Source organism: Anolis carolinensis, chromosome 5, assembly GCF_035594765.1.
Source record: "Anolis carolinensis isolate JA03-04 chromosome 5, rAnoCar3.1.pri, whole genome shotgun sequence".
Taxonomy (NCBI): Eukaryota; Metazoa; Chordata; class Lepidosauria; order Squamata; family Dactyloidae; genus Anolis; species Anolis carolinensis.
This window is the reverse complement of record NC_085845.1, coordinates 1,204,310-1,227,059: the sequence shown is the minus strand read 5'-3', so window position 1 is coordinate 1,227,059 and position 22,750 is coordinate 1,204,310. Positions and strand designations below refer to the sequence as shown.

The 22,750-nt window shown below is 46.1% G+C and overlaps 1 protein-coding gene across 2 annotated transcripts in view; it reads right to left on the bottom strand.

Annotated features, from left to right (window-relative positions):
- Nucleotides 1-2,803: 2,803 nt before the first annotated feature.
- cdc25b (cell division cycle 25B) overlaps nucleotides 2,804-22,750 on the bottom strand; it is a 41,464-nt gene continuing 21,517 nt past the window's right edge. The window contains exons 5-17 of one of the 2 annotated variants that reach the window (XR_010006255.1): nucleotides 20,453-20,489; nucleotides 20,219-20,329; nucleotides 19,475-19,588; nucleotides 17,449-17,583; nucleotides 15,286-15,372; nucleotides 13,876-14,085; nucleotides 12,543-12,638; nucleotides 12,299-12,361; nucleotides 11,044-11,142; nucleotides 10,725-10,858; nucleotides 9,602-9,713; nucleotides 6,210-8,451; nucleotides 2,804-6,105 (exon numbers count right to left, since the gene is read on the bottom strand). Coding sequence is in view for 1 of the 2 variants with exons in the window: in XM_062980852.1 (XP_062836922.1) it covers nucleotides 8,311-8,451; nucleotides 9,602-9,713; nucleotides 10,725-10,858; nucleotides 11,044-11,142; nucleotides 12,299-12,361; nucleotides 12,543-12,638; nucleotides 13,876-14,085; nucleotides 15,286-15,372; nucleotides 17,449-17,583; nucleotides 19,475-19,588; nucleotides 20,219-20,329; nucleotides 20,453-20,489 (1,339 nt within the window). In the remaining variant the exon portion in view is untranslated. Of the gene's footprint in view, nucleotides 8,452-9,601; nucleotides 9,714-10,724; nucleotides 10,859-11,043; nucleotides 11,143-12,298; nucleotides 12,362-12,542; nucleotides 12,639-13,875; nucleotides 14,086-15,285; nucleotides 15,373-17,448; nucleotides 17,584-19,474; nucleotides 19,589-20,218; nucleotides 20,330-20,452; nucleotides 20,490-22,750 lie in introns of both variants that reach the window. The other variant, XM_062980852.1, reaches the window with a different exon arrangement.

The following is a 22,750-nucleotide window of genomic DNA, read 5'->3' as shown; positions in this document are numbered from 1 at the left end:
TCAATATGCAGTAATGTTATGTTGTAATTACTGTATTTACGAATTTAGCACCAAAATATCACAATGTATTGAAAACATTGACTACAAAAATGGCTTGGATTTTCCAGAGGCTTGGATAAGCGAGACTCTACTGTATATAGATGTGTTGATGGGGGTTGCCGTTATAATTTTATGTGACTTGTTTAATACTTTTGTACCATTTTTACATGTTACATGTGCACCCGGAAGTGCCTTGTAAGCCGTCCCAAGTCCCTTCAGGGAGATGGTGGCAGGATATAAATAAAGATAGAGATGATAATGGTGTTGCAAAGGGGCCTGCCTTATGCAAAAGGGCAAAATCAAGGCTGGTTTTCCAGAATATGGACAAGCCATGGATTCCCAGAGCTGTTGGTGCTTATTATTCAACTTCCATCCATCTGATTGACAATCTGCAGGGACCAAGGGAGGCACCCAAGGCCCGTCGGCCAAGGCCTGTGCTGGACCTTTGACCATTTGGACCTCGTTTCCCAAAAACCTTTGTGGCCTTGGCCAATGGTCCAGAATCCTGGAGCTGATCTCTAAAAGGTCGGGAGAGCTACTCTGAGATCTCCATTACCCTGTTTCCCCTAAAATAAGACATCCCCAGAAAATAAGACCTAGTAGAAGTTTTGCTGAATTGCTAAATATAAGGCCTCCCCTGAAAGTAAGACCTAGCAAAGTTTTTGTTTGGAAGCACTCCTTCCGAACAGAACACCCGAGCATGCAGGATCAGTAAATGTACGTACCATAGATTGTTGTACATGGAAATAATGGTAGTAACACGAAATTCTTGATAGGATTCACAGTTTGTCTGGTTATGCTGGTTTGTAATGACAACTACTGTACAGTATATAATAAATGTTCATTTTTTTGTTCAACAATAAATGAGAATCTTTCTTCATGGAAGAATAAGACATCCCCTGAAAATAAGACCTAAAGCATCTTTGGGAGCAAAAATTAATATAAGACACTGTCTTATTTTCGGGGAAACACGGTAGCAATGTAAGTGGATCTCCATGAGCAGTCCTGGCTCTTGACCTGGCAGAAACACCAAGGGACTGTTGTGGCTCAGCTAGCGGCTGAGGATTTTTCTGGTATTTCAGAGGACAAAGGATTTCATAGGTTTTAGTGACAAGTCTGTTTGTTAGGAGACAATCACAATCAAATGTGGCCAATGTTTTGGATTCCAGCACCTGTTCCCAAGCAACAGGGGAAGCAAAGGAAAGTGGAAGTCCCAGGTCCCTTGGGAAACGGCCTTCATCTGACGAGTTTTCAAGAGAAGCTAGATTAGGCTTGAGAACAGAGGGAGTGAAAAATAGACTAGTTAGACCAGTAGTCTCAATCCTTGGCTCCCCAGGTGTTTTCATCTACAACTCCCAGAAATCCCAGCCAGTTTACCAGCTGTTAGGATTTCTGGGAGTTGAAGGCCAAAAACATCTGGGGAGCCACAGGTTGAGAACCACTGACTTAGATGTTTTGAGAGAATCTGTGAGGCCCAGGTGCCTTTGGCATGATCTCATGGCTTCTTGGTCAGGCTTAAATTAAGGACTGTGGGCTTCAGGCTTTCAGAAACAACATTGCCTTAAAGATGGCTCTTCTGTCCCGTCCCTCAAGTTCATGATTCAAGTATCCTATCTGCCTATGTTCACATTCAAGTTTACCGTTTTCCTACGTTCTTTGAAGGGATTGCCTTGGATTAAGTTTCTGTTTTCATGCTTATGTATTTATATCTGCTGTGGATTTTGGCTCTCTGGATTTTATGTACAGTAGTCTCTCACTTATCCAACACTCGCTTATCCAACGTTCTGGATTATCCAACGCATTTTTGTAGTCAATGTTTACAACCCACAGGCTGAGTAATTAAGGTCAACAGGTTTGGGCCACCCTCAAAGGAGTTTGTTTTATTTCTTTGGGCTTGCTTGCCTAAGCTCCTGGATTGCAGCCTATTTGATGCTGGCAAATTTGTCTTCCACGCTTGACTCCATGAATCAGAAATTGAGACTGGAAGAAGATATACGTATTTTCTGATGGAAAGCACTGCATGAACTAAATGCAAGGGCCATATGTGAGTTTGATACTCAGAGGAAACGTGACTATTACTTGAAAGTTGGCGTTGAGATAGCTGTATTTTTTACAGAAGAGTAAAGTTTGAGGGTTGTTGTGTGTTTTCCAGGCTGTGTGGCCATGTTCCAGAAGCATTCTCTCCTGACGTTTCGCCCACATCTACGGCAGGCATCCTCAGAGGTTGTGAGGTATATTAAGGATGCCTGTCATAAATGTGGGCGAAATGTCAGGAGAGAATGCTTCTGGAACATGGCCAGACAGCCGGAAAACACACAACCACCCTGTGATCCCAACCATGAAAGCCTTCAACACATAAACCTTGAGTTTTGCATTTTCTTCTACTTATCGAACGTTCTGGATTATCCAACGCTTTTTTGTAGTCAATGTTTTCAATACATTGTGATATTTTGGTGCCAAGTTCGTAAATACAGTAATTTACTGCGTATTGAACTACTTTTTCTGTCAAATTTGTGGTATAACATAATATTTTTGTGCTTAATTTGTAAAACCATAACCTAATTTGATGTTTAATAGGCTTTTCCTTAATCCCTCCTTATTATCCAACATATTCGCTTATCCAAGCTTATGCCGGCCCGTTTATGTTGGATAAGTGAGACTGTACTGTACTTGTGTTACTTTTTTGAGTATACAAAGGAGGAATCTTCTGTGGGTCTGCACGCCGTGAGAGCCCACCCCAATGCAAAAATCACGCCGCCAGGCCTTCTTTTATCCACAACCCGGCAGTTTTATTTGCTCCCCGATTGCACAGGGAGCCCACTTTTTCACCAAGAGCATTTACACTGGCATTCACTCCTATCCTACCACAAAAGCGCACGGGAGGAACACAAGTGAACAGACGCACAAAAGGCACCCCGACTCCCTCCCGTGATGTGGGGCTGCAAAGCGGAAGAGGCTGGCTCCCCCCTCGACACTCGCTCCTGCATCAATGCACGCGGGCACCCACCCACCCACACACCCACTCGTGGGCCCAGGAGGGGCTGGCTCAGGGAACGCAGGGTCTCGGGTCAAGTGTGGGGTCAAGTGTGGGGTCCGTGCGGCCTCTCCCGAAAGCCCAGGCGTGAAGGCGAGAGAGTGACACTCGGGCCCAGGCTCAGTGCAGCATCACAGCAGCAGCAAAGCCACAGTGGTTTTGGGCCCAGTCCACACAGAGGAGGAAGAAAGCATCTTCTGTTTCCCCGCAAAGAGGTCACCGGGACTGGCAAAGCCGGATCTGAATATTCTGCGTCTAAGAATTGGATTATAAAATTGGCACCACGGACATCTTTGCCTCCTTCCTACAAATTTGCCAGAGTGTGAACTTTGCTCGATGCATCCATGCACACAAGAAGCATAAATAAGGCGGTGAACACATTAAAGTCCCGTAACACCAAAAACACTCCCCCAGCCCTCGCTCTCTCGCGCAGCAAAACCAAGACACAACTGGCACCAATCCTTCCTTCCTTCTTTCTTTCTTTCCTTCCTTCCTTTTCCCCAGGGCTCCCCAAGTCTCCTCCTTTCCGCCCTCGATATCCAACCACTGGGTTTCCTTTCTTCCCTCCCTTGCGCTTCCCCGCCAGACACGGGCTGCGCAATGCACAAGGCACTTCTTCCGTGGCTCCTTCCCGGCCACGCGCACACACATGCCTCCAAGAAGGGGACTGATTGCATTGCTATGCATTTTAAATAAAACACAACTTTAAAATTATACTTTTTTAAAAAAAACTATTATGCATCGATGCTAAGGTTGCTTCCTTTTTTTCTTGCTATCTTTAAAAAAATGACTTTCCTCATCACTGGCCTCTGCCAGACTCACTAGGGTTGTTGTGTGGTTTCCAGATTGCACGGCCAATGTAATGTGCTCCGGCAGCATCCACAGGAAAGGCATCTTCCACGAAGAAGGTGGGGACAAAGGTGCGCCAAGGCACCATGTTCCCACTCCTCCCAGTAAAGAGCAGACGCTTGGAAGTACAGACCCAGCCGGGTTCGGCGCATGAGAGGGAGCATCAATCACACAAAGCACACAGCGGGGTGTTGTTGTGCGGTTTCTGGGCTCTATGGCCAACATGTTCTCTTGATGCTTTTCCTGTGGATGCTGCTAGAGCACATTACATTGGTCGTACAATCTGGAAACCACATCGGTGCTAATGTTGCTAACTTTTTTTTCTTAATAATCTTTTTAAAATGACTTTCCTCACTGGCTTCTGCATCATGTGCTGGCAGTGGGAGTTCTCCATGAAATAGGCAACGGCTGTAAAGCAAAGTGGCGGGCAAAGGTGCGCCACTAAACCACGTTCCCACTCCTCTTAGTAAAGAGTTGCCACTAGGTTTGGTGCACGAGAGGCACCATCCATCACACAAAGCACACAGTGGGGTGTTGCTGTGTCATTTCCAGGCCAAAGTGTTCTGGCAGCATTTTCTCCTGACATCTCTCCTGACACCTTGCATGGGACATACAGCCCGAAAAACACAACACCTTAGTGATTCCAGCAGGGAGCTAGCTGGGTTTGGCGCATGAGGCATGTCAAACACACAATGCACACAGTAGGATGCTGTTGTGCGGTTTCTGGGCTGGATGGCCAATGTGTTCTCTTGATGTCTCGCCTGTGGATGCTGCTAGAACACATTACATTGGCCGTACAATCTGGAAACCACACAACACCACCCTAGTGATTCTGGCACACAATACAAAGCACACAAGCCTATCACCCTTATGCGTCAGTGCTAATGTTGCTTCTTTTCCCCCCTTAATAATCACATGTGTTGTCTTTTTAAAATGACTTTCCTCACTGGCTTCTGCATCATGTGCTGGCAGTGGGAGTTCTCCATGAAATAGGCAACGGCTGTAAAGCGAAGTGGTGGGCAAAGGTGCGCCACTGAGCCATGTTCCCACTCCTCCCAGTAAAGAGCAGACGCTTGGAAGTACAGACCCAGCCGGGTTCGGCGCATGAGAGGCAGCATCAATCACACAAAGCACACAGCGGGGTGTTGTTGTGCGGTTTCTGGGCTCTATGGCCAATGTGTTCTCTTGATGCTTTTCCTGTGGATGCTGCTAGAGCACATTACATTGGCCATACAATCTGGAAACCACACAATACAAAGCACACAAGCCTATCACCCTTATGCATCGGTGCTAATGTTGCTAACTTTTTTTTCTTAATAATCTTTTTAAAATGACTTTCCTCACTGGCTTCTGCATCATGTGCTGGCAGTGGGAGTTCTCCATGAAATAGGCAACGGCTGTAAAGCAAAGTGGCGAGCAAAGGTGCGCCACTAAACCACGTTCCCACTCCTCTTAGTAAAGTGTTGCCACTAGGTTTGGTGCACGAGAGGCACCATCCATCACACAAAGCACAGTGCGGTGTTGCTGTGTCGTTTCCAGGCCAAAGTGTTCTTGGCAGCATTTTCTCCTGACATCTCTCCTGACACCTTGCATGGGACATACATCCCGAAAAACGCAACACCTTAGTGATTCCAGCAGAGAGCTAGCTGGGTTTGGCGCATGAGGCACGTCAAACACACAATGCACACAGTAGGATGCTGTTGTGCGGTGTCTGGGCTGGATGACCAATGTGTTCTTAGCAACGAAGATTGCAAAAGGCAAATGCTTTTCTCTTGACGTCTCTCTGGCCTGCGGGTGCTGCTAGAACACATTACGTTGGCCACACAGCCCGGAAACCACATAACAACATATTAGTGGAGGTAGAGAGCCAGCTGGGGGTTGGCACATGAGAAGAAGCATCCGTCACACAATGCACAGTGGGGTGTTGTTGTGCAGTTTCCAGGCTGGATGGCCAATGTGATCTAGCAATGAAGTTTGCAAAAAGGGGACGGTTTTCTCCCAACGTCTCTCTCCCCTGCGGAGGCTGCAAGCGCACATTATGTTGGCCGTACAGCTCGGAAACCACACAACAACACCCCCATAGTGATTCCGACACACAATACAAAGCACCAACTCAACTAGATCGGGCAAGGGCCAACTTGGGCTCTCCCTGCAGGAGTTTTGGACTTCAACTCCCACCATTCCTGGCCTCAGGCCCCTTCCTTTTGCCCCTCAGCCGCTTAAGCGGCTGAGGGGCAAAAGGAAGGGGCCTGAGGCCAGGAATGGTGGGAGTTGAAGTCCAAAACACCTGCAGGGAGCGACAAAATTTGCTCCTTCCGTGGCTAAAAACAATCTTTCTTCTTACGCTCCAGAAAGCTTGGATCAAGAGGGGTGGGCTTCAAGTTAAAAGGCTCTTCTGCATGATCTCAAGATTAAAATAAGTAAAAACAGGCGTCACAGTAAAACTTAAAAATCCCCCTTAAAACTGCACACAAAAGGCTTCGATGTTCAGAAAAGTTCCAGGATTTGTTTGGCTCAGCCGGTAGCTTCCCCTTCCCTTCCGAAGGTGGGTTCCTCTTTCTCTCCCCGTTGTTACTCCGCACCTTCCCGGAAAGGGACGATTCCCTGAGACATCAGTGTGTTGTACGCAGGTAAAAATAAAACAAATGAACATGTTCCCACTCTTTTCTATGGCCCACCCTCTGTTTGTTTACGTTGGCGCACGGTTGCAGCAATGGAGACGAGAAGTGTCCCAAGAAGAGCTCCGTATCCGCGGCACTGGAGGAAATTAAATGTTTCATTTGGGTCACTATTGGAGATGGAGATGTCCTCGTTGTTGGAAGTTGCAAATTGTGTCCCTTTCCTCCTCGGCGTCGAGAAGGACGCGGATACAAGTGTCCCAAGAAGAGCTCCGCATCCGCGACACCAGAGGAAGTTCAATGTTTCATTTGGGTCACTATTGGGAGATGGATGGAGACGTCCTTGTTGGTGGAACAGTTGCAAATTGTGTCCCAAGAAGAGCTCCGTATCCGCGGCACTGGAGGAAATTAAATGTTTCATTTGGGTCACTATTGGAGATCGACGGAGATGTCCTCGTTGTTGGAACTGTTGCAAATTGTGTCCCTTCCCTCCTCGGCGTCGAGAAGGACGCGGATACAAGTGTCCCAAGAAGAGCTCCGCATCCGCGACACCAGAGGAAGTTCAATGTTTCATTTGGGTCACTATTGGAGATCGACGGAGACGTCCTCGTTGTTGGAAGTTGCAAATTGTGTCCCAAGAAGAGCTCCGTATCCGCGACACCAGAGGAAGTTCAGTGTTTCATTTGGGTCACTATTGGAGATGGATGGAGACATCCTTGTTGGTGGAACAGTTGCAAATTGTGTCCCAAGAAGAGCTCCGTATCCGTGACACCAGAGGAAGTTCAATGTTTCATTTGGGTCACTATTGGAGATGGATGGAGACATCCTTGTTGGTGGAACAGTTGCAAATTGTGTCCCAAGAAGAGCTCCGCATCCGCGACACCAGAGGAAGTTCAGTGTTTCATTTGGGTCACTATTGGAGATGGAGATGTCCTCGTTGTTGGAAGTTGCAAATTGTGTCCCTTTCCTCCTCGGCGTCGAGAAGGACGCGGATACAAGTGTCCCAAGAAGAGCTCCGCATCCGCGACACCAGAGGAAGTTCAATGTTTCATTTGGGTCACTATTGGGAGATGGATGGAGACGTCCTTGTTGGTGGAACAGTTGCAAATTGTGTCCCAAGAAGAGCTCCGTATCCGCGGCACTGGAGGAAATTAAATGTTTCATTTGGGTCACTATTGGGAGATGGATGGAGACGTCCTTGTTGGTGGAACAGTTGCAAATTGTGTCCCAAGAAGAGCTCCGCATCCGCGACACCAGAGGAAGTTCAATGTTTCATTTGGGTCACTATTGGAGATGGATGGAGACATCCTTGTTGGTGGAACAGTTGCAAATTGTGTCCCAAGAAGAGCTCCGCATCCGCGACACCAGAGGAAGTTCAGTGTTTCATTTGGGTCACTATTGGAGATGGAGATGTCCTCGTTGTTGGAAGTTGCAAATTGTGTCCCTTTCCTCCTCGGCGTCGAGAAGGACGCGGATACAAGTGTCCCAAGAAGAGCTCCGCATCCGCGACACCAGAGGAAGTTCAGTGTTTCATTTGGGTCACTATTGGAGATCGACGGAGACGTCCTCGTTGTTGGAACTGTTGCAAATTGTCTCTCCTACTCGGCGTCAAATTCCTTCCGCAGATGTCCCTTCTCTTGGTTTTCCTGCTGATGCACGGCAGAGATGGCTTCCTTCTTGCCCGCGAAGGCCCCGTATATCCAGTCCTGTCTAGCCCCCCACCCCCAACCCCCAAGTGCCTCTTCTTCTGCTGCTGCTGCCGCCCTGCGCTCATAGGTTCTTGAGGCGGCTGTAGAGCTCCCTCTTGCTCCGCTCCCCGGCCCACGTGCGGCTCTTCAGGCGGAAGCGGCGCAGGTCCTCCTTGAAGTCCTGGTGGTGCATCGGCCGGTAGGAGGGCGGCTCACAGTGCGACTGCGGGAGAGGACGACAGAGGAAGCCACGTTAGGACATGACGTCTGTGAGTAAACCAACTATGTTACTTTTAAAGAAGCGTGCTTATTTTTGTCTCTTGAGAGCAAGATATAGAGAGGAGATGTTTTGGGGCAACTAAAAGAACACTTCTGAAACTTTGCTCTCTCTATATATGTTTTGTGCATTAGCATATAATAATAATAATAATAATAATAATAATAATAATAATAATAATAATAATAATAATACAGTAGAGTCTCACTTATCGAACATAAACGGGCCGGCAGAATGTTGGATAAGCGAATATGTTGGATAATAAGGAGGGATGAAGGAAAAGCCTAACAAACATCAAATTAGGTTATGATTTTACAAATTAAGCACCAAAACATCATGTTATACAACAAAGTTGACAGAAAAAGTAGTTCAATACGCAGTAATGCTATGTAGTAATTACTGTATTTACAAATTTGGCACCAAAATATCACGATGTATTGAAAACATTGACTACAAAAATGCGTTGGATAATCCAGAACGTTGGATAAGCGAATGTTGGATAAGCAAGACTCTACTGTAATAATAATAAAACTTTATTTATACCCCGCCACCATCTCCCCAACGGGGACTCGGGGCGGCTTACATGGGGCCATGCCCAGGACAATACAATATAACAAAATATATAAAAATAAAAAATAAATAAAAATCATATCATAATACAATTAAATAATACAATAAATAAAAATGTGCAGTACAACATAAGATCAAGAAAGCAATATAACAAGGGCGGGCTGCATGAACACTAAATTAAAACTCGGGGTGAGAAAGGGATCAGAATAAAAACCTGGGGAGACAGGGACGTCAGATAGTGAAACAGTCCAGAGGATAAATGTTGGGGGGAGTAGCAAAGGAACAGTTACTCTCCGAAAGCACACCGGAAGAGCCATCTTTGTCCCTAGAAGTTCAAAGAGAGATCTAGGGACATCAGTCTAACAGCTGAGAAACCTAAATGCCTTGCATGAATACTAGTGGATATTTACCACTAAGGAGAAGCGGGTTTTGACTCTTCTCGGGGATATTCCTGTTTTTCCCAAATGGTAATGAATGCCGTTTCCCAAAAGATTATGGCATCCTTTTTCCAAAACAATTCACTCACTTGGTATTGTGGGAAGAACTCCTTATAGCCTCCTTTCAAGACATACAACTCGGGATAGTGCAGGGAAGGGTAATCGTTGCAGGCCCGGTCCTTCTCCCGGACAAAGCGGCACCTGCGAGGGGGGGGAAACCGGACAAAAACCCATCAGACGGCGCTCCCCTTGTAGACGAAGCGGGGTGCGACCCCTTGCCTGTTTGGGTGACAGAGACCAAGGAGTGCAGCATCTACACTGCGGACTGAATGCGAATTAATGCCACCTAAACACCAACAGCTCTGATGGATCTGTATTGCAAAGACCCACGAGCGCAAGGCACATCTGTCTATGCGGGGATCAGAGTGTTCAAAGTGGGTGATTCACTATTGTGACTTCCAGCCTCCTCCTCCTCCAAACCACACTGGCAGTAGGAAAACACTCCAAAGATAATAATCCAAACGGTTCAAAGCTGGTTCATAAACAAGGCACAGAAATCTCAAAATCCAATATGAGCCTAAGTCCAGAGAAACAAGGACCAAAACATGAGCATGAATCCAAAAGCCAAACTATAAAAACTTCTTATACTTTGCATCCAGACGCCCAAGATCTTGGACTAAGACATGAACTGGAAACAAGGCTCGAGATCCTCACTGTTATGCCATGCTGCCTGATCTGAATTCCCAAAGAGACACTTCTCTGGTTCAAAGACTGCAAAACATGAAGTCACTTCTGTGGCCTGGACCTCCGTGCCTGTGAGACTTTTTATGTTCTTCTTTCTCACAAAGTCTTTTCAATTTTCTCAGTTTGCTTGATTCCTCCGTAAGCTCAAGCCCGATACGCCTGTTGAGCAGAGATGTTCTCTTGGGTGAGCTTTCTCTCCCCTCTATTTCGTTCTCTGGGGTTGCTAAGCTATCAGTAGGAGAAAGGTCTGCACCAGGCACTGCATCTCCCTGTTCGCTTTCGCTTTCAAACCTACTCTCACAGACAGAATCTTGCTCTAAAATTCCCTTATTGAAAGAACCATCCTCCACTCTTTCGGATTATGAAATACCAATCTTCAGCTGACTGAACCGCGACAGCGATTCACTATTGTAGCTCCCATCCTCCCCTTTCTCCCTCCTGGGGCCATTGCTCGAAAGGGCTACTCACATGCGGGGGCCCCTCTCGGAGGAGAACTCGCAATGGAAGACGACGATCACTCGCTTCGAAGAATCCGACGGCACCATCGGCTTCTGGAGGAGGAACTCCTCCACGTCCTTCTCCAGAGGGAGGTTCACCGCGCCCTGAAGACACACGTTACATGGGTCAGTCCGGACCCCTCCAGTTGTACAGCGGTGTAAAGACTGTGCTTGGAGGGAGACACTGCAGAAAGGCAAGCAACCCAGGACACTGGAAAGTCCAGTTGAGAAATGGACCTGGACCTGGACCCCCCCCCCCCCCCCGCCACACGGTCATGCAAGGGACCAACCTTGATGTGACCACCTTCGTATTCGTACGGATATCTGCAGTCCACGATGACACAGCGTTCAATGAGGCTGCTGAACTGACCCGTCAGAACAGCCACCATCTGGGGCAGAGAAAGGGACCCACGGTCAGATCCCTGCCTCCAAACAACACAATATCCCTGCTAGGTAGGCATGAGAATTCAATCCTCTTAAAGCCTCCTCCAGCTGCACAATGGGACGGACACGCAGCTTGTTCCGATCCAAAACACTGCAGAGTCCTGATCAGTTAGCAGAGATTTCATAGCACAGCCTCTGACCTTGTATAGTAGCTCACCACTTTCACCTGATTTAAGACTCATAGGATAATGGCAAGAAAAGACCCTGTGGGCCATCTAGTCCAACCCCTTCTTCCATACTGGAAAAGAACAATCAAAACAACCCGACAGATGGCCATCCAGCCTGTTTAAAAGCCTCCAAGGAAGGAGTTTCTGAGGCAGAGTTCCATGCTGAACAGCTCTTGCAATCAGGAAGTTCTTCCTGATGTTCAATGGAATCTTAAGAGTTATACTCAACATGTCTATTGTTATTCTTCTTTCCTATGTATTATGATGTCTTTACTTTGTTGATTTAATTATCCCATATTGTTATGCGCCTATTTTGATTTATATTGTGTTCTTCCTGTAAGTCGCACCGAGTCCCCTTGGGGAGAGCGGGCAGAATATAAATAAAGCTATTATTGTTATCATTATTACAGTAGAGTCTCGCTTATCCAACGTAAACGGGCCGGCAGAATGTTGGATAAGCGAATATGTTGGATAATAAGGAGAGATTAAGGAAAAGCCTATTAAACATCAAAGTGGGTTATGATTTTACAAATTAAGAACCAAAACATCATGTTATACAACAAATTTGACAGAAAAAGTAGTAATTACTGTATTTACGAATTTAGTACCATTTAGTGTTTATGAATTTAGTACCAAAATATCACAATGTATTGAAAACATTGACTACAAAAATGTGTTGGATAATCCAGAACGTTGGATAAGCGAGTGTTGGATAAGTGAGACTCTACTGTATTCATTTCCTTTCCTGTAATTTAAACCCATAGCTCCATTAGGGCCCCAGTGGCGCAATGGGTTAAACCCTTGTGCTGCTGAACGGCTGACCTGAAGGTTGGCAGTTCGAATCTGCAGGACAGGGTGAGCTCCTGCTGTTAGCCTTAGCTCCTGCCAATGGTGATGGGATGCAAAAGGAAACCCACGAAGCCGGTTTTCTTACCATTTCGGGAGAGATGTACTTGAGGTCTTGGTGCTTCCCTTCCACCGTCTGCAGAATGTATGCCTGGTGTTGGAAGAGGGGCGAGAGGGAGAGAACGGACCGTGAAGGATCGGCAACAGAGCAGCGGCATCGGCTCCACCCAATGCTTCTTGCTTCCATTTTGGGTGCAAAGCCTGCTTCCAAGGGGAGGCCCCTTTCCCCTCTCGCTCCCTCCCTCCCTCCTTCAAAGTCACGCGTGCCTTACCTTGGAGAAGTCCCCAATCAGCTCCCGCTGGTCGTTGTCCAAGATGCTGGCGATCTCGCTGGGGCAGCAGGAGCGGGAGCGCACCATGCGCGGCTTCTGCAGGGAACGGAGGGAAGGAGCCTGAGCGTGAGCAACGCAGGCGCAGAAGGTTGTGGTTCAGAGTGATGAAGATGAGGAAACTGGGAGGGACTGGGAGAGCGGTGGATGGTTCTTTCACTGAGGGACATGAGGGGGTTTTAGAGAAAGATTCTGCCTGCAAGACGGGGCTTGGAAGTGAAACTGTTTCGGACTCCAGCAGACAGGGAGATGCAGTGAATGGTGGGCACCTTTCACCTACATTTAGCTTAGCAACCCCTGATAAAGGCTTGGAAGGCAGAGATAGCTCGCCCGAGAGAACAGTGTGTTGGACAGGGGAATCGGGCTTGAGCTGAGGGAGGAAAACATCCAGCTCAGGAAATGCAAAAGGCTCCGTGAGAAGGAAGAGAAGAGAAAATCTCACAAGAAGAAAGTCAGGGTCAAAGAAATGCCTTCATGTTTTGAGGCCCTCTTTGAGGATTCAGATCAGGCAACGCTGCTAGATAGCGCGGATCTCAAGTCCTGTTTCCAGTTCATGTTTTAGCCAAAGTGATTGGTTTTTCTCTCATGTTGACTCCTGTTTTCCTGTACCTTTTGGATTATTGCCTTTGACGCTTAATTTGTTGTTGGATTGATCTATCTGCCCATTTTATAATAGCCCCATTCTTGAGGTGTTGCCAATGTTATACTGCATTTTATTGTCCATTCTCAACTGTGAAATTACCTTCCTCATTTTGGCACATTCTGCACTTTGCCCGGGTTCTATGAATTAGTCTCCTGTTTTCAATATTGTATGTTTCATGTCGATTTTAACGACTGTTTTTACTGATATTGATGTTTTTAATGGGATAATTGTTTTATTGCAGTGTTATTGATATTTGATTGTTTTATCGGGCAAGGCCCCATGTAAGCCGCCCCGGGTCCTTCGGGGAGATGGGGCGGGGTATAAAAATAAAGTTGTTATTATTATTATTAATATTATTATTATTTGAAGTGTTTTACTCCTCACCAGCTTGGTTGGGCTTTTTTTAACTTCCGATTACTCTTGGCGATTTTCCCTTTTTATATGTACTTTCTTCAATGATCTGTTTTATACAGCCCGGAAACCACACAACACCCCGGCACTGGCTCTGTTGGGAGGTGAAGTCCGCCTGCCCCTTTTTCTGGAGGAAACGGGAGCCTGCAAACTATCATCCCCACCCCAAAGCACACAACACCCCCCCCCCCACATCCACCCATCCTCCTGCGGCGAGTGTACCGGCTCCTCGGCCTTCTCCTCCTCCTCTTCCTCGGCTGCAGCAGCAGAGAAGGCGTTGCTGTCGGCCAGGCTCCTCCGGCGCTTGCTCTTGACCGGCGGGGCGTCCCTGTCCTGAGGCCGGTCCAGGCGCTTGAGGATGGGCCGGATGACGCTGCTGGGCATCGAGGGCGAGCGGAAGAGGCGGCGGCACTTGCCCGCGTTCACCGGGGTCTGAGGGATCCAGGGTCAAGAGGGGAGAGGGAAAGAGGTGTCGTTGGCCGTGCGCCTCTGACCCGTTGAGGGTTTTCAGCACAAAACGCACCCCATATGCATCCCTCATGCGCCTCTCTGAACCACTCCCGTCTCCCTAGAATCAACCTCTGTGTTGGAAATGGCAACCTCGTAAAAGCCTTTCACTATTTATTTCTTAATATATATATATATTTGCTAATCTGTATTCTATGCGTATGCTGATTTGCCAATTTAACTGTAGCTCTTTGGTGTGGGAGGGGTTATAGACAAGTGGTTGTACCGAGCATGTTCAGACTCAGGACTCCATTTTGTATTTGAATGCTTTGAATTAGATTTTCCTGCTTCTTGGCAGGGGGTTGGACTGGATGGCCCGCAAGGTCTCTTCCAACTCTACGATTCTACCATTTTATTCTGTCTGCTTTACACCTCGGTGGAGGTGGATGCACGTTGCTGTTTGGACTCCAGTAAAGAAGTATGACTTATGGAGTCCAGTGAGTGCAACTATACCTAAAGACTAAGGACTCTTGATTAAGAATGATACCCTGTGTACTCAACACACAGAGAGAAACTACATCCTATCTGTAACTGAACTTTAAATAAGAAATGTGCCTGTATGGTGAATTGATACAAGATGTTTGTGAGTAAACAAGATATGTTATTTTTCAAGGAAGACTTTTTTTTATCTCTAAGTGCATATTTTAAACTAAGAGTTTTCAAGGGCGAGTATATCCTTTGGGCAATTGCAACTGAAAAAAACAACCATCCTCTGCTAACGAAATATATTTTGTAGTGGCACGTCTTCATCCTTGGCAGTTCAAAGACATGGTTCTTCAGTCTAACAGCTGTGATACCTGTGTGCCATGACATGAATGCTTGTGAATATCGCTTGTTCAGAGGATTGGCTTCTAACAAGGCCATGCTTTTCTTGATGACCGTTTTTAAAAAGGTGGTCTCCACATATCCATGGAGATTCACATTTGCCAAACTGATATGACATCATTTTTTTCCTTTTTAACAAGGTTATGATTGCCATTTATTTCCAAAAGAACATGTGCCCAGAGACTGGGTGCAGTTATTTCCAGTACTCTGAGTCTCCCGAGGCATTTCCCTTCCATTCCAGGACGGTTCAGCCGACCAGAACCCCAGAATAAGGAAGGGGAGGGGACCGGGCCCACTCACCAGTTCAGCGCCGGCTTCTTCTTCTTCTTTCTGGACCAAGGGAGCCATCAGCAGGTTCTCCATCCCCGGAGGAACCTCTGCGTCGCCCTGGAAGAAGAGAGGAACCGAGGAACGGGGGTCAGAACCGGCTCCCCTTCAAGGGACTCGGCTACAAAGTGCTCAGGGCAAGAGAGGCCCGTCTCTAGTCCTTTGTCCCATCGTCCCCAAAGAAGGCAACTAAGCAAAGGAGGTTAGTTTAGATTAGTGCTGGACCACTCTAACAACTACCATGTCAGACGACACAGAGAAGCCACTGAAATCCAGAAGAAGCAGGTGGGGAATTTCAACAGAAAAGAGGAAACCATGAAAAGGGACACAATCTGGCTCCCAGTATTTAAAAACTCCAAAATTAGGACAGTAAATAAGGAACAACACTCAGAAAACAGAGGAATTACAGATAGGAAACAATCAGGAGAAGCTAATACCTCTGAACGAAGGATTCCCCAGGCAGGAATGAATCTGGCAGGGCCATTAATGCTAATCAAGGTGATTAATTACAACATTCACACTGGCTTCCAACAGACAAGAGCCCTTTCTTCCACCCTGGACCTTCCACACATATATAAAACTTTTGGTTGTTGTGAGTTTTCCAGGCTGTTTGGCCATGTTCCAGAAGTATTACCTCCTGATGTTTCCCCCTCATCTATGGCAGGCATTCTCAGAGGTTGGGAGGTATACCATAGATGTGGGCGAAAAATCAGAACAAAATACTTCTGGAGCATGGTCATGCAACCTGAAAAACACACAACAACCCTGTGATTCTGGCCATGAAAGCCTTCGACAACAATTATAAACCTCCCTTCCTTAGTTCTGTAATATACCTCCCAGTGTTTTTGTGATATGTAGTGAAATGTTTAATCTATTGTTGCTGTGGAAATTTGTGTGTTTCATTCCAGCAAGCATTCCAGCAGTCAAGAGGTTAATTGCAGTGAGCCCTGATTGATTGCTGGAAGGGCAAATGGCAAAGACTTCTGTTTGTGCTACGTGACAGGAAGATACATCACAGGCTGTGGAATGCAGAGGAGGTGCTTCTGTGTACAGAGAACAGACTTTGGTAGAGACTGACATGTTCCATATTTGATTGTGTGGATGCAACATGTGTCCTGATAGCTTTGGTTATTTAGCACTGTAAATAATGTAAATAAAGCTTCAGTGCCACTGAGTTTCAGCAGATATAAATCAACAAAGTTGTCATTTTTGGTCGGTGCCACTTTCGCCGTTTGCAGAGCGGTCTGACAGGTGAGAACAGGTGGGACCTGGCTCATCAAACAGTCGGGGTCGCTGATTCCCTGACATGTTTGAGTATATGGGATGAACTGAATGAAAACGGGTGGTGAGCATGAATGAGTGAATGAATGGATTATGAGTTAAGAGTATATGTGATGCTTCCCCTTTGCCTATGAAACCAGTATTACTATTATATAACCCAGTATTTATTTATTTGCAGTATTTCTATTCCACCCTTCTCACCCCGAAGGGGACTCAGGGCGGATTACAATGAACACATATATGGCAAACATTCAATGCCAAAAGACAAACAACATACAGTAGACAGACACAGAGGCATTTAACATTTTTTTCCAGCTTCACGATTCCGGCCACAGGGGGAGCTGTTGCTTCACTGTCCACTAGTGGCTGTACTTCTTCATTCCTTTCCTCGTGTTTTGCTGGCAGTTTTATGATGTTGTAAATTAGTTAAATTAGCCTCCCGCATAAAGCGTACCTAAATTTCCCTACTTGACAGATGCAACTGTCTTTTGGGGCTGCATAGGTCAACAGCAAGCCGGGCTATTTAATGGTCCCGACCCGGGCTTTGAACTCATGACCCCTCGGTCAGTAGTGATTTATTGCAGCTGGTTACTAGCCAGCTGCGCCACAGCCCGGCCCCTTACTGGGTTCTGTGTGTACTTCTTTCTCTGAAAGTGCCTGATAGCAATCTAGGCCACTGAAAACAGATTAAAAAGCATATTAAGGTTCAAAAAGTATTCCTGGCAACTTCAGGTGCAGAGATCTGATAAAAAAAATCTTCAAAGCAGAAGACATGTACCAACTCAGAGGCATGCTGTGCCCACTCCACACTGTGCCATCCAGGCCATCACGGTTTAGAGACCCCCCAACCCTCACCTTCATCTGCTCCTCGTCCAGGATTTCCATGAACCCGTCGTCTTCGTCGGAGAGGAAGGAGGCCAAGGAGGAGCGGCGGAGGAAGGCCGGGCTCCGGGGTGCGGGCCCCGCGTTCTCCTTCTCTGGGCTGCAGCACTAAAGGGCACAGGCAGAGCATGGACCAAGGTCTCTTCAGGGAGAGGAGATGCTTTTTATGCAATTCTATCTTTATTTATTTAGTTAGTTATTTATTTACAACATTTCTACCCTGCCCTTCTCACTCGAGGGGACTCAGGGCAACTTACAACAACCGTCAAAATTCAATGCCAAACAGATCAGTAATAACAGCAACACTTCTAAAACCATTAACAATAATCCATAAAATACATTAGTCAAGCTTAAAACATATACAGTAGAGTCTCACTTATCCAAGCTAAACGGGCTGGCAGAAGTTTGGATAAGCGAATATCTTGGATAATAAGGAGAGATTAAGAAAAAGCCTATTAAACATCAAATTAGGTTATGATGTTACAAATTAAGCACCAAAACATCATGTTATACAACAAATTTGACAGAAAAAGTCGTTCAATACGCAGTAATGTCATGTTGTAATTACTGTATTTACGAATTTAGCACCAAAACATCACGATATATTGAAAACATTGACTACAAAAATGGCTTGGATAATCCAGAGGCTTGGATAAGTGAGACTCTACTGTAGTTACTTAATACCATTCTTCCAAGGACCTACTGCACATAAACCTAAATTCAGACCATGTCAATACAGTACTTATTCATTAAATGCTTGCGCAAAGCAATATCTTAACGTTCTTCCTGAAGCCCAGGAGAGTTGGGGCCTTTATTTGTAATAATAATAATGGGACTCGGAGCAGTTCACATGGGGACCAAGCCCAAAAATCAACAAATAAAACAGAACTCAATAACAGCATACATAATTACAACAATAAAATAAACATTCCTAAATAAAATACATCAGCGGGTGTCAGAACAAAAGTGGAACCATTAAAAATTGCAAGGGAAGGCCGGCATGCGCAAAAATGCAAGTCAATGTTGTCAATTTTTTAGTAGTCCGTGTTTCTGTAGTAAATGTTTTCAGTACAACATTGAAAACATTTTGCAATTTTGCAATGTTTTGGTGCTAAATTCATAAATACAGTAATTACTACAGAATGTTACCGTGTATTGAACTGCTTTTTCTGTCGATTTGTTGTAAAACATGATGTTTTGGTGCTTTATTTGTAAAATAATAATGTAATTTGATGTTTAATAGGCTTTTCCTTAATCCCTCCTCATTATCCAACATTTTCACTTATCCAATGTTCCACCGGCCCATTTATGTTGGATAAGCAAGACTCTACTGTATGTGTGTGCGTGTTTTTTCTTGTGCATTGGCATATCTTTGTCCTGAACAGTTCAAAGAGATGCCTGGGTATATCAGTCTAACAACTGAGAAACCTAATTGCCTTGCATGAATGCTTAGTGGATGTTTACCTCTAAGGAGAAGTGAGTTTTTGACTCCCCTCTAGGAGATTCCTGGTTTTCCCTAATGGAAATGAATTCCGTTTTCCAAAAAGTTATGGAGATTTCAATTTCCCAAAAGGTTGTGGCATCATTTCCCCAAAAGGTTATGATCTAAGGCAGTGGTTTCCAACCTGTGGGCCTCTCCAGGTGTTTTGGACTTCAACTCCCAGAAATCCCAACCATCTGGGAGCTGGAGTCCAGAACACCTGGAGGCCCAAAGTTTGGGAACCACTACCTTAGATCATAACATTTTGGGAAAATGATGCCATAATAACCTTTTTGGGAAATGGAAATCTCCATAACCTTTTGGAAAACGGCACCCATTTCCATTTGGGAAAGCCAGGAATCTCCCTGAGAAGAGTCAAAAACTCGCTTCTCCTTAGTGGCAAACATCCACTAGCATTCATGCAAGGCAATTAGGTTTCTCAGTTGTTAGACTGATATACCTAGGTATCTCTTTGAACTTTCCAAAACATCCAGCCCCCGTTGCCCCTCACTCACTCACCATGAGGTCCGGGGCCGAACTGGGCCGATGTGCAAAGGGGTCCCGCTCTGCCGCGCCACGCGAGGAACCCGACCGGCCACTCGGACGCAGGGGCTTCTTGAAAAGGACACCCTCCTGGAGTCAACAAAGAGAAAGAGCTGCAGTTTTCCAGATCCCTGATGGAGTCTCCTTCTCTGGAGACACTGAAAGGACATCTGTCGTGAGGGCTTTGCTTGTGTCCTCCTCTGCCTGGCACAACAGGGTCGGACTGCATGGCCCTTGAGGTCCCCCCTTCCAACCTTCGGACATTAGGATGTTCCTTTTCCCTCCCTTGGGTTTAATTTTGTGAAAGATGCTCAGAGCACAACGAAGAAAGGGGGACGCAACTTCTTCCCTCCCTCCAGTTGTTTTGGACTACAACTCCCACCATTCCTAACACCTACAGGCCCTTTCCTTTCCCCCCTCAGCCGCTTCAGGAAGGGACCTGAGGCTGTGTAGGCTGCCAGGAATGGTGGGAGTTGTAGTCCAAAACACCTGGAGGGAGGGCTGAAGTTGGACCGTGCCTGTGCTAGAATCAACAATGGAATCATAAACCGATTTGAGTCCAAAAGGTAGAAATGTAAATATTACAATAACCACTATCCCCAACAATAATGCAAACCCCACCAATGAAGCGGATGGGACCGGCATCTGGACCGAAGCCCCAAAAGGGATTCCCGACGGCTCCGTCTCCCACGTAACGCAAAAACAACATGCGCAACTTACATTCTCCGCGTTGTTGCCCAGCGGTGAGTCCCGCTCGAGAGCCGCCGGACTGTTGAATTCCTTGGAGTTGGAGATGTTCCTCAGGGCAGGACTGGCCCCCAGGAGCCTCACCTGCCGAGAAGGTCGGTCGGAGAGAAGAAGACATGTAATAGAGGTCCCGGACTCTTTTGAACATCAAAAGTTAGAGGGATTTTCTGGGCAAGACACATTGGCCTTCTTGGTGCATTCACTTACCGGCAAGGACTGGATCCGTCGGATGGGGAAGGAATCCCTAGGAAGGAAAAAAGGCACAATCAGGCCACAGCCTTTTCTATGGGCATATATGTATCTGTATGGATGTGTATATGCAAAGGATTTGTAACGACTGCCACCAATTTGTAAGGGACTATGAACGTCCAAGGTTCTTTCAGGCAGGGAGAATCTTTTTATCCCACCGCTACCACCAACTTGCGAAGGACTATCATGGGCTATTTGCATTAGCTGTTCCCTATATTTCTGCCACCAATTTAGAAAGATGCAGCCACCAATGACTCAGGGAGATGTTTTACTTTAAAGGGTAGCGTAACTTGGTTTAGAATATATGCGACAGAGGCTTGGATGTTGAAAGAACAATATCAAGTTTATTCAGGCACATGCTTGGTGGTTACAAAAGATGTTTCACTTAGAGGTATTCTTATTAACAGTTACAATACTAGAATGAGATGAATCAAACTCTCTAAAGCATCACTTCTTTTACTTAAAGTAGTTCAAACCTATTCCTCTGTTCCTTTCTGTTACTTCAATGGATCTCTGTGAGTCCAGCTGGAATTGGTTCCCAAAGTCTGAAACTTGGACTATCGAGTGACTTCAAACCAGTCACCCCTGTGATATACTATCACAGATTCTCTGTGCCTTTCCAGGACACAGACCACATTAAATAAGTCACCAAACTTATTTAAAACCGACTCAAAATGAACAATTGAGTTTCCTTGATCCCATCAATCTAGAATCAATCTTCCCTGTGCCTCATCAGAGCACAGACTGACATTTGAACTTCCCTGGTTCTAACCACCTCAGAACCAGTCTTTCCCTGTGATTCCTTCGATCACAGACTGAACTCTTTTTAAAACATTCCCTCCTTTTTCATCCAGCTAGCTCCTAGCAACCTGCCTCAGAATGCTGAGCTGGCTACCATCCCCACGCACTAGTAACTCTAATACTTACCCATTTAAAACATATACACACAATTAAACATAACATCTGTAAACCCAAAATTCATACTTCATTACAGTATATATGAGTATATGTGCATGTATACATGTGTACAACAACCCTGTGATTCCGGCCACGAAAGCCTTCGACAACACATGGATATCTTGAAGGACTGTAATCGGGGAAATTACGGGAAACTGCTTTCCTGAACTGTTTTGATAAGCAACTGATCAAACCACCACGTGCAGGACGGAAAGGGAAAGAGACAAGACGAAAGACAAGAAGAAGGGGCACGAGAACCAGGATGTTCAAAGGTGCAAAATGTACTTGTCACAAGAACCTTGTGAGAGACTTCATTCACGTGATGCTTTCCTTCCAGAGCCGTCGCCCGCAGGTCTCTACTTGCAAATAAATCTGTGTATTTCAACTCCTAGCCTAAGAGTTTTATTGGGAAACAGAACTCAGAGGGTTGCCTTTAAAAGAGGCCTCGCAACCGAGCCTCTTTAAGGGGAAGCCTGCCTGGAAGCCAAGGAGAAACAATGCCTCAAACGCCAAGTTTTGGGGACAAACAAGAAGGAAGAGAGTGCAAAAGAGAGGGAAGCGAGGAGGGAATGGATGGAAAACTCCAAGGCTTTGCAAGAGGAGCTTATGTGCCAGGAACTTCCTGGAGAAGAATGCCCTTTTCAAAGCAACACCAAGTGGTGCTTTGCCCTGAGAGGACACCATGGAGACGGTCCCCGGCTTCTGTCCAAAGGACCCGGGAAACGGTCAAAAGGGCCTTTTTCTTCTGGATGATGACAGGTTAGCCAAGGCTGAACGTCCGAGAGTTACTTAGAAGAGCAAGGAAAGAGCACCGTATTTACTTGAATCTAATGCTCATCAAACTTCCTTCCCAAAATTAGGGTGCACATGGGCTGGGATATATAGTTTGCTGAGGAACTGGCACTCTGTGGCAGAGAAGGCTGTGTCAAACTAGGCGACTCCATTGCACTGAATCAAGGCAATTAAAATGTGAATCCGGCTCCCAGTATTAAAAACAACTTTAAAATCAGGATAGTAAATAGAGCAACATTTTTTAAAAAACATGGTAATTCCAGACAGGAAACAATCAGGGGCCAGCTAACACCTTCCAACAAAGGACCCCCCCCCCCAGGAGGGAAGCAGGCAGGCTTTGCAGCGGCAAGGCCATTCAATGCTAATCAAGGTGGCTAATGGCAACATTCACACTGGCCTCAAACAGACAAGAGCTCTTTCTTTCTCCCACCCTGGACATTATTCCACAAGTATATTTTTTTATATACAAACCCACTTGCCTCACTTCCAACAGACCTCACAGCCTCT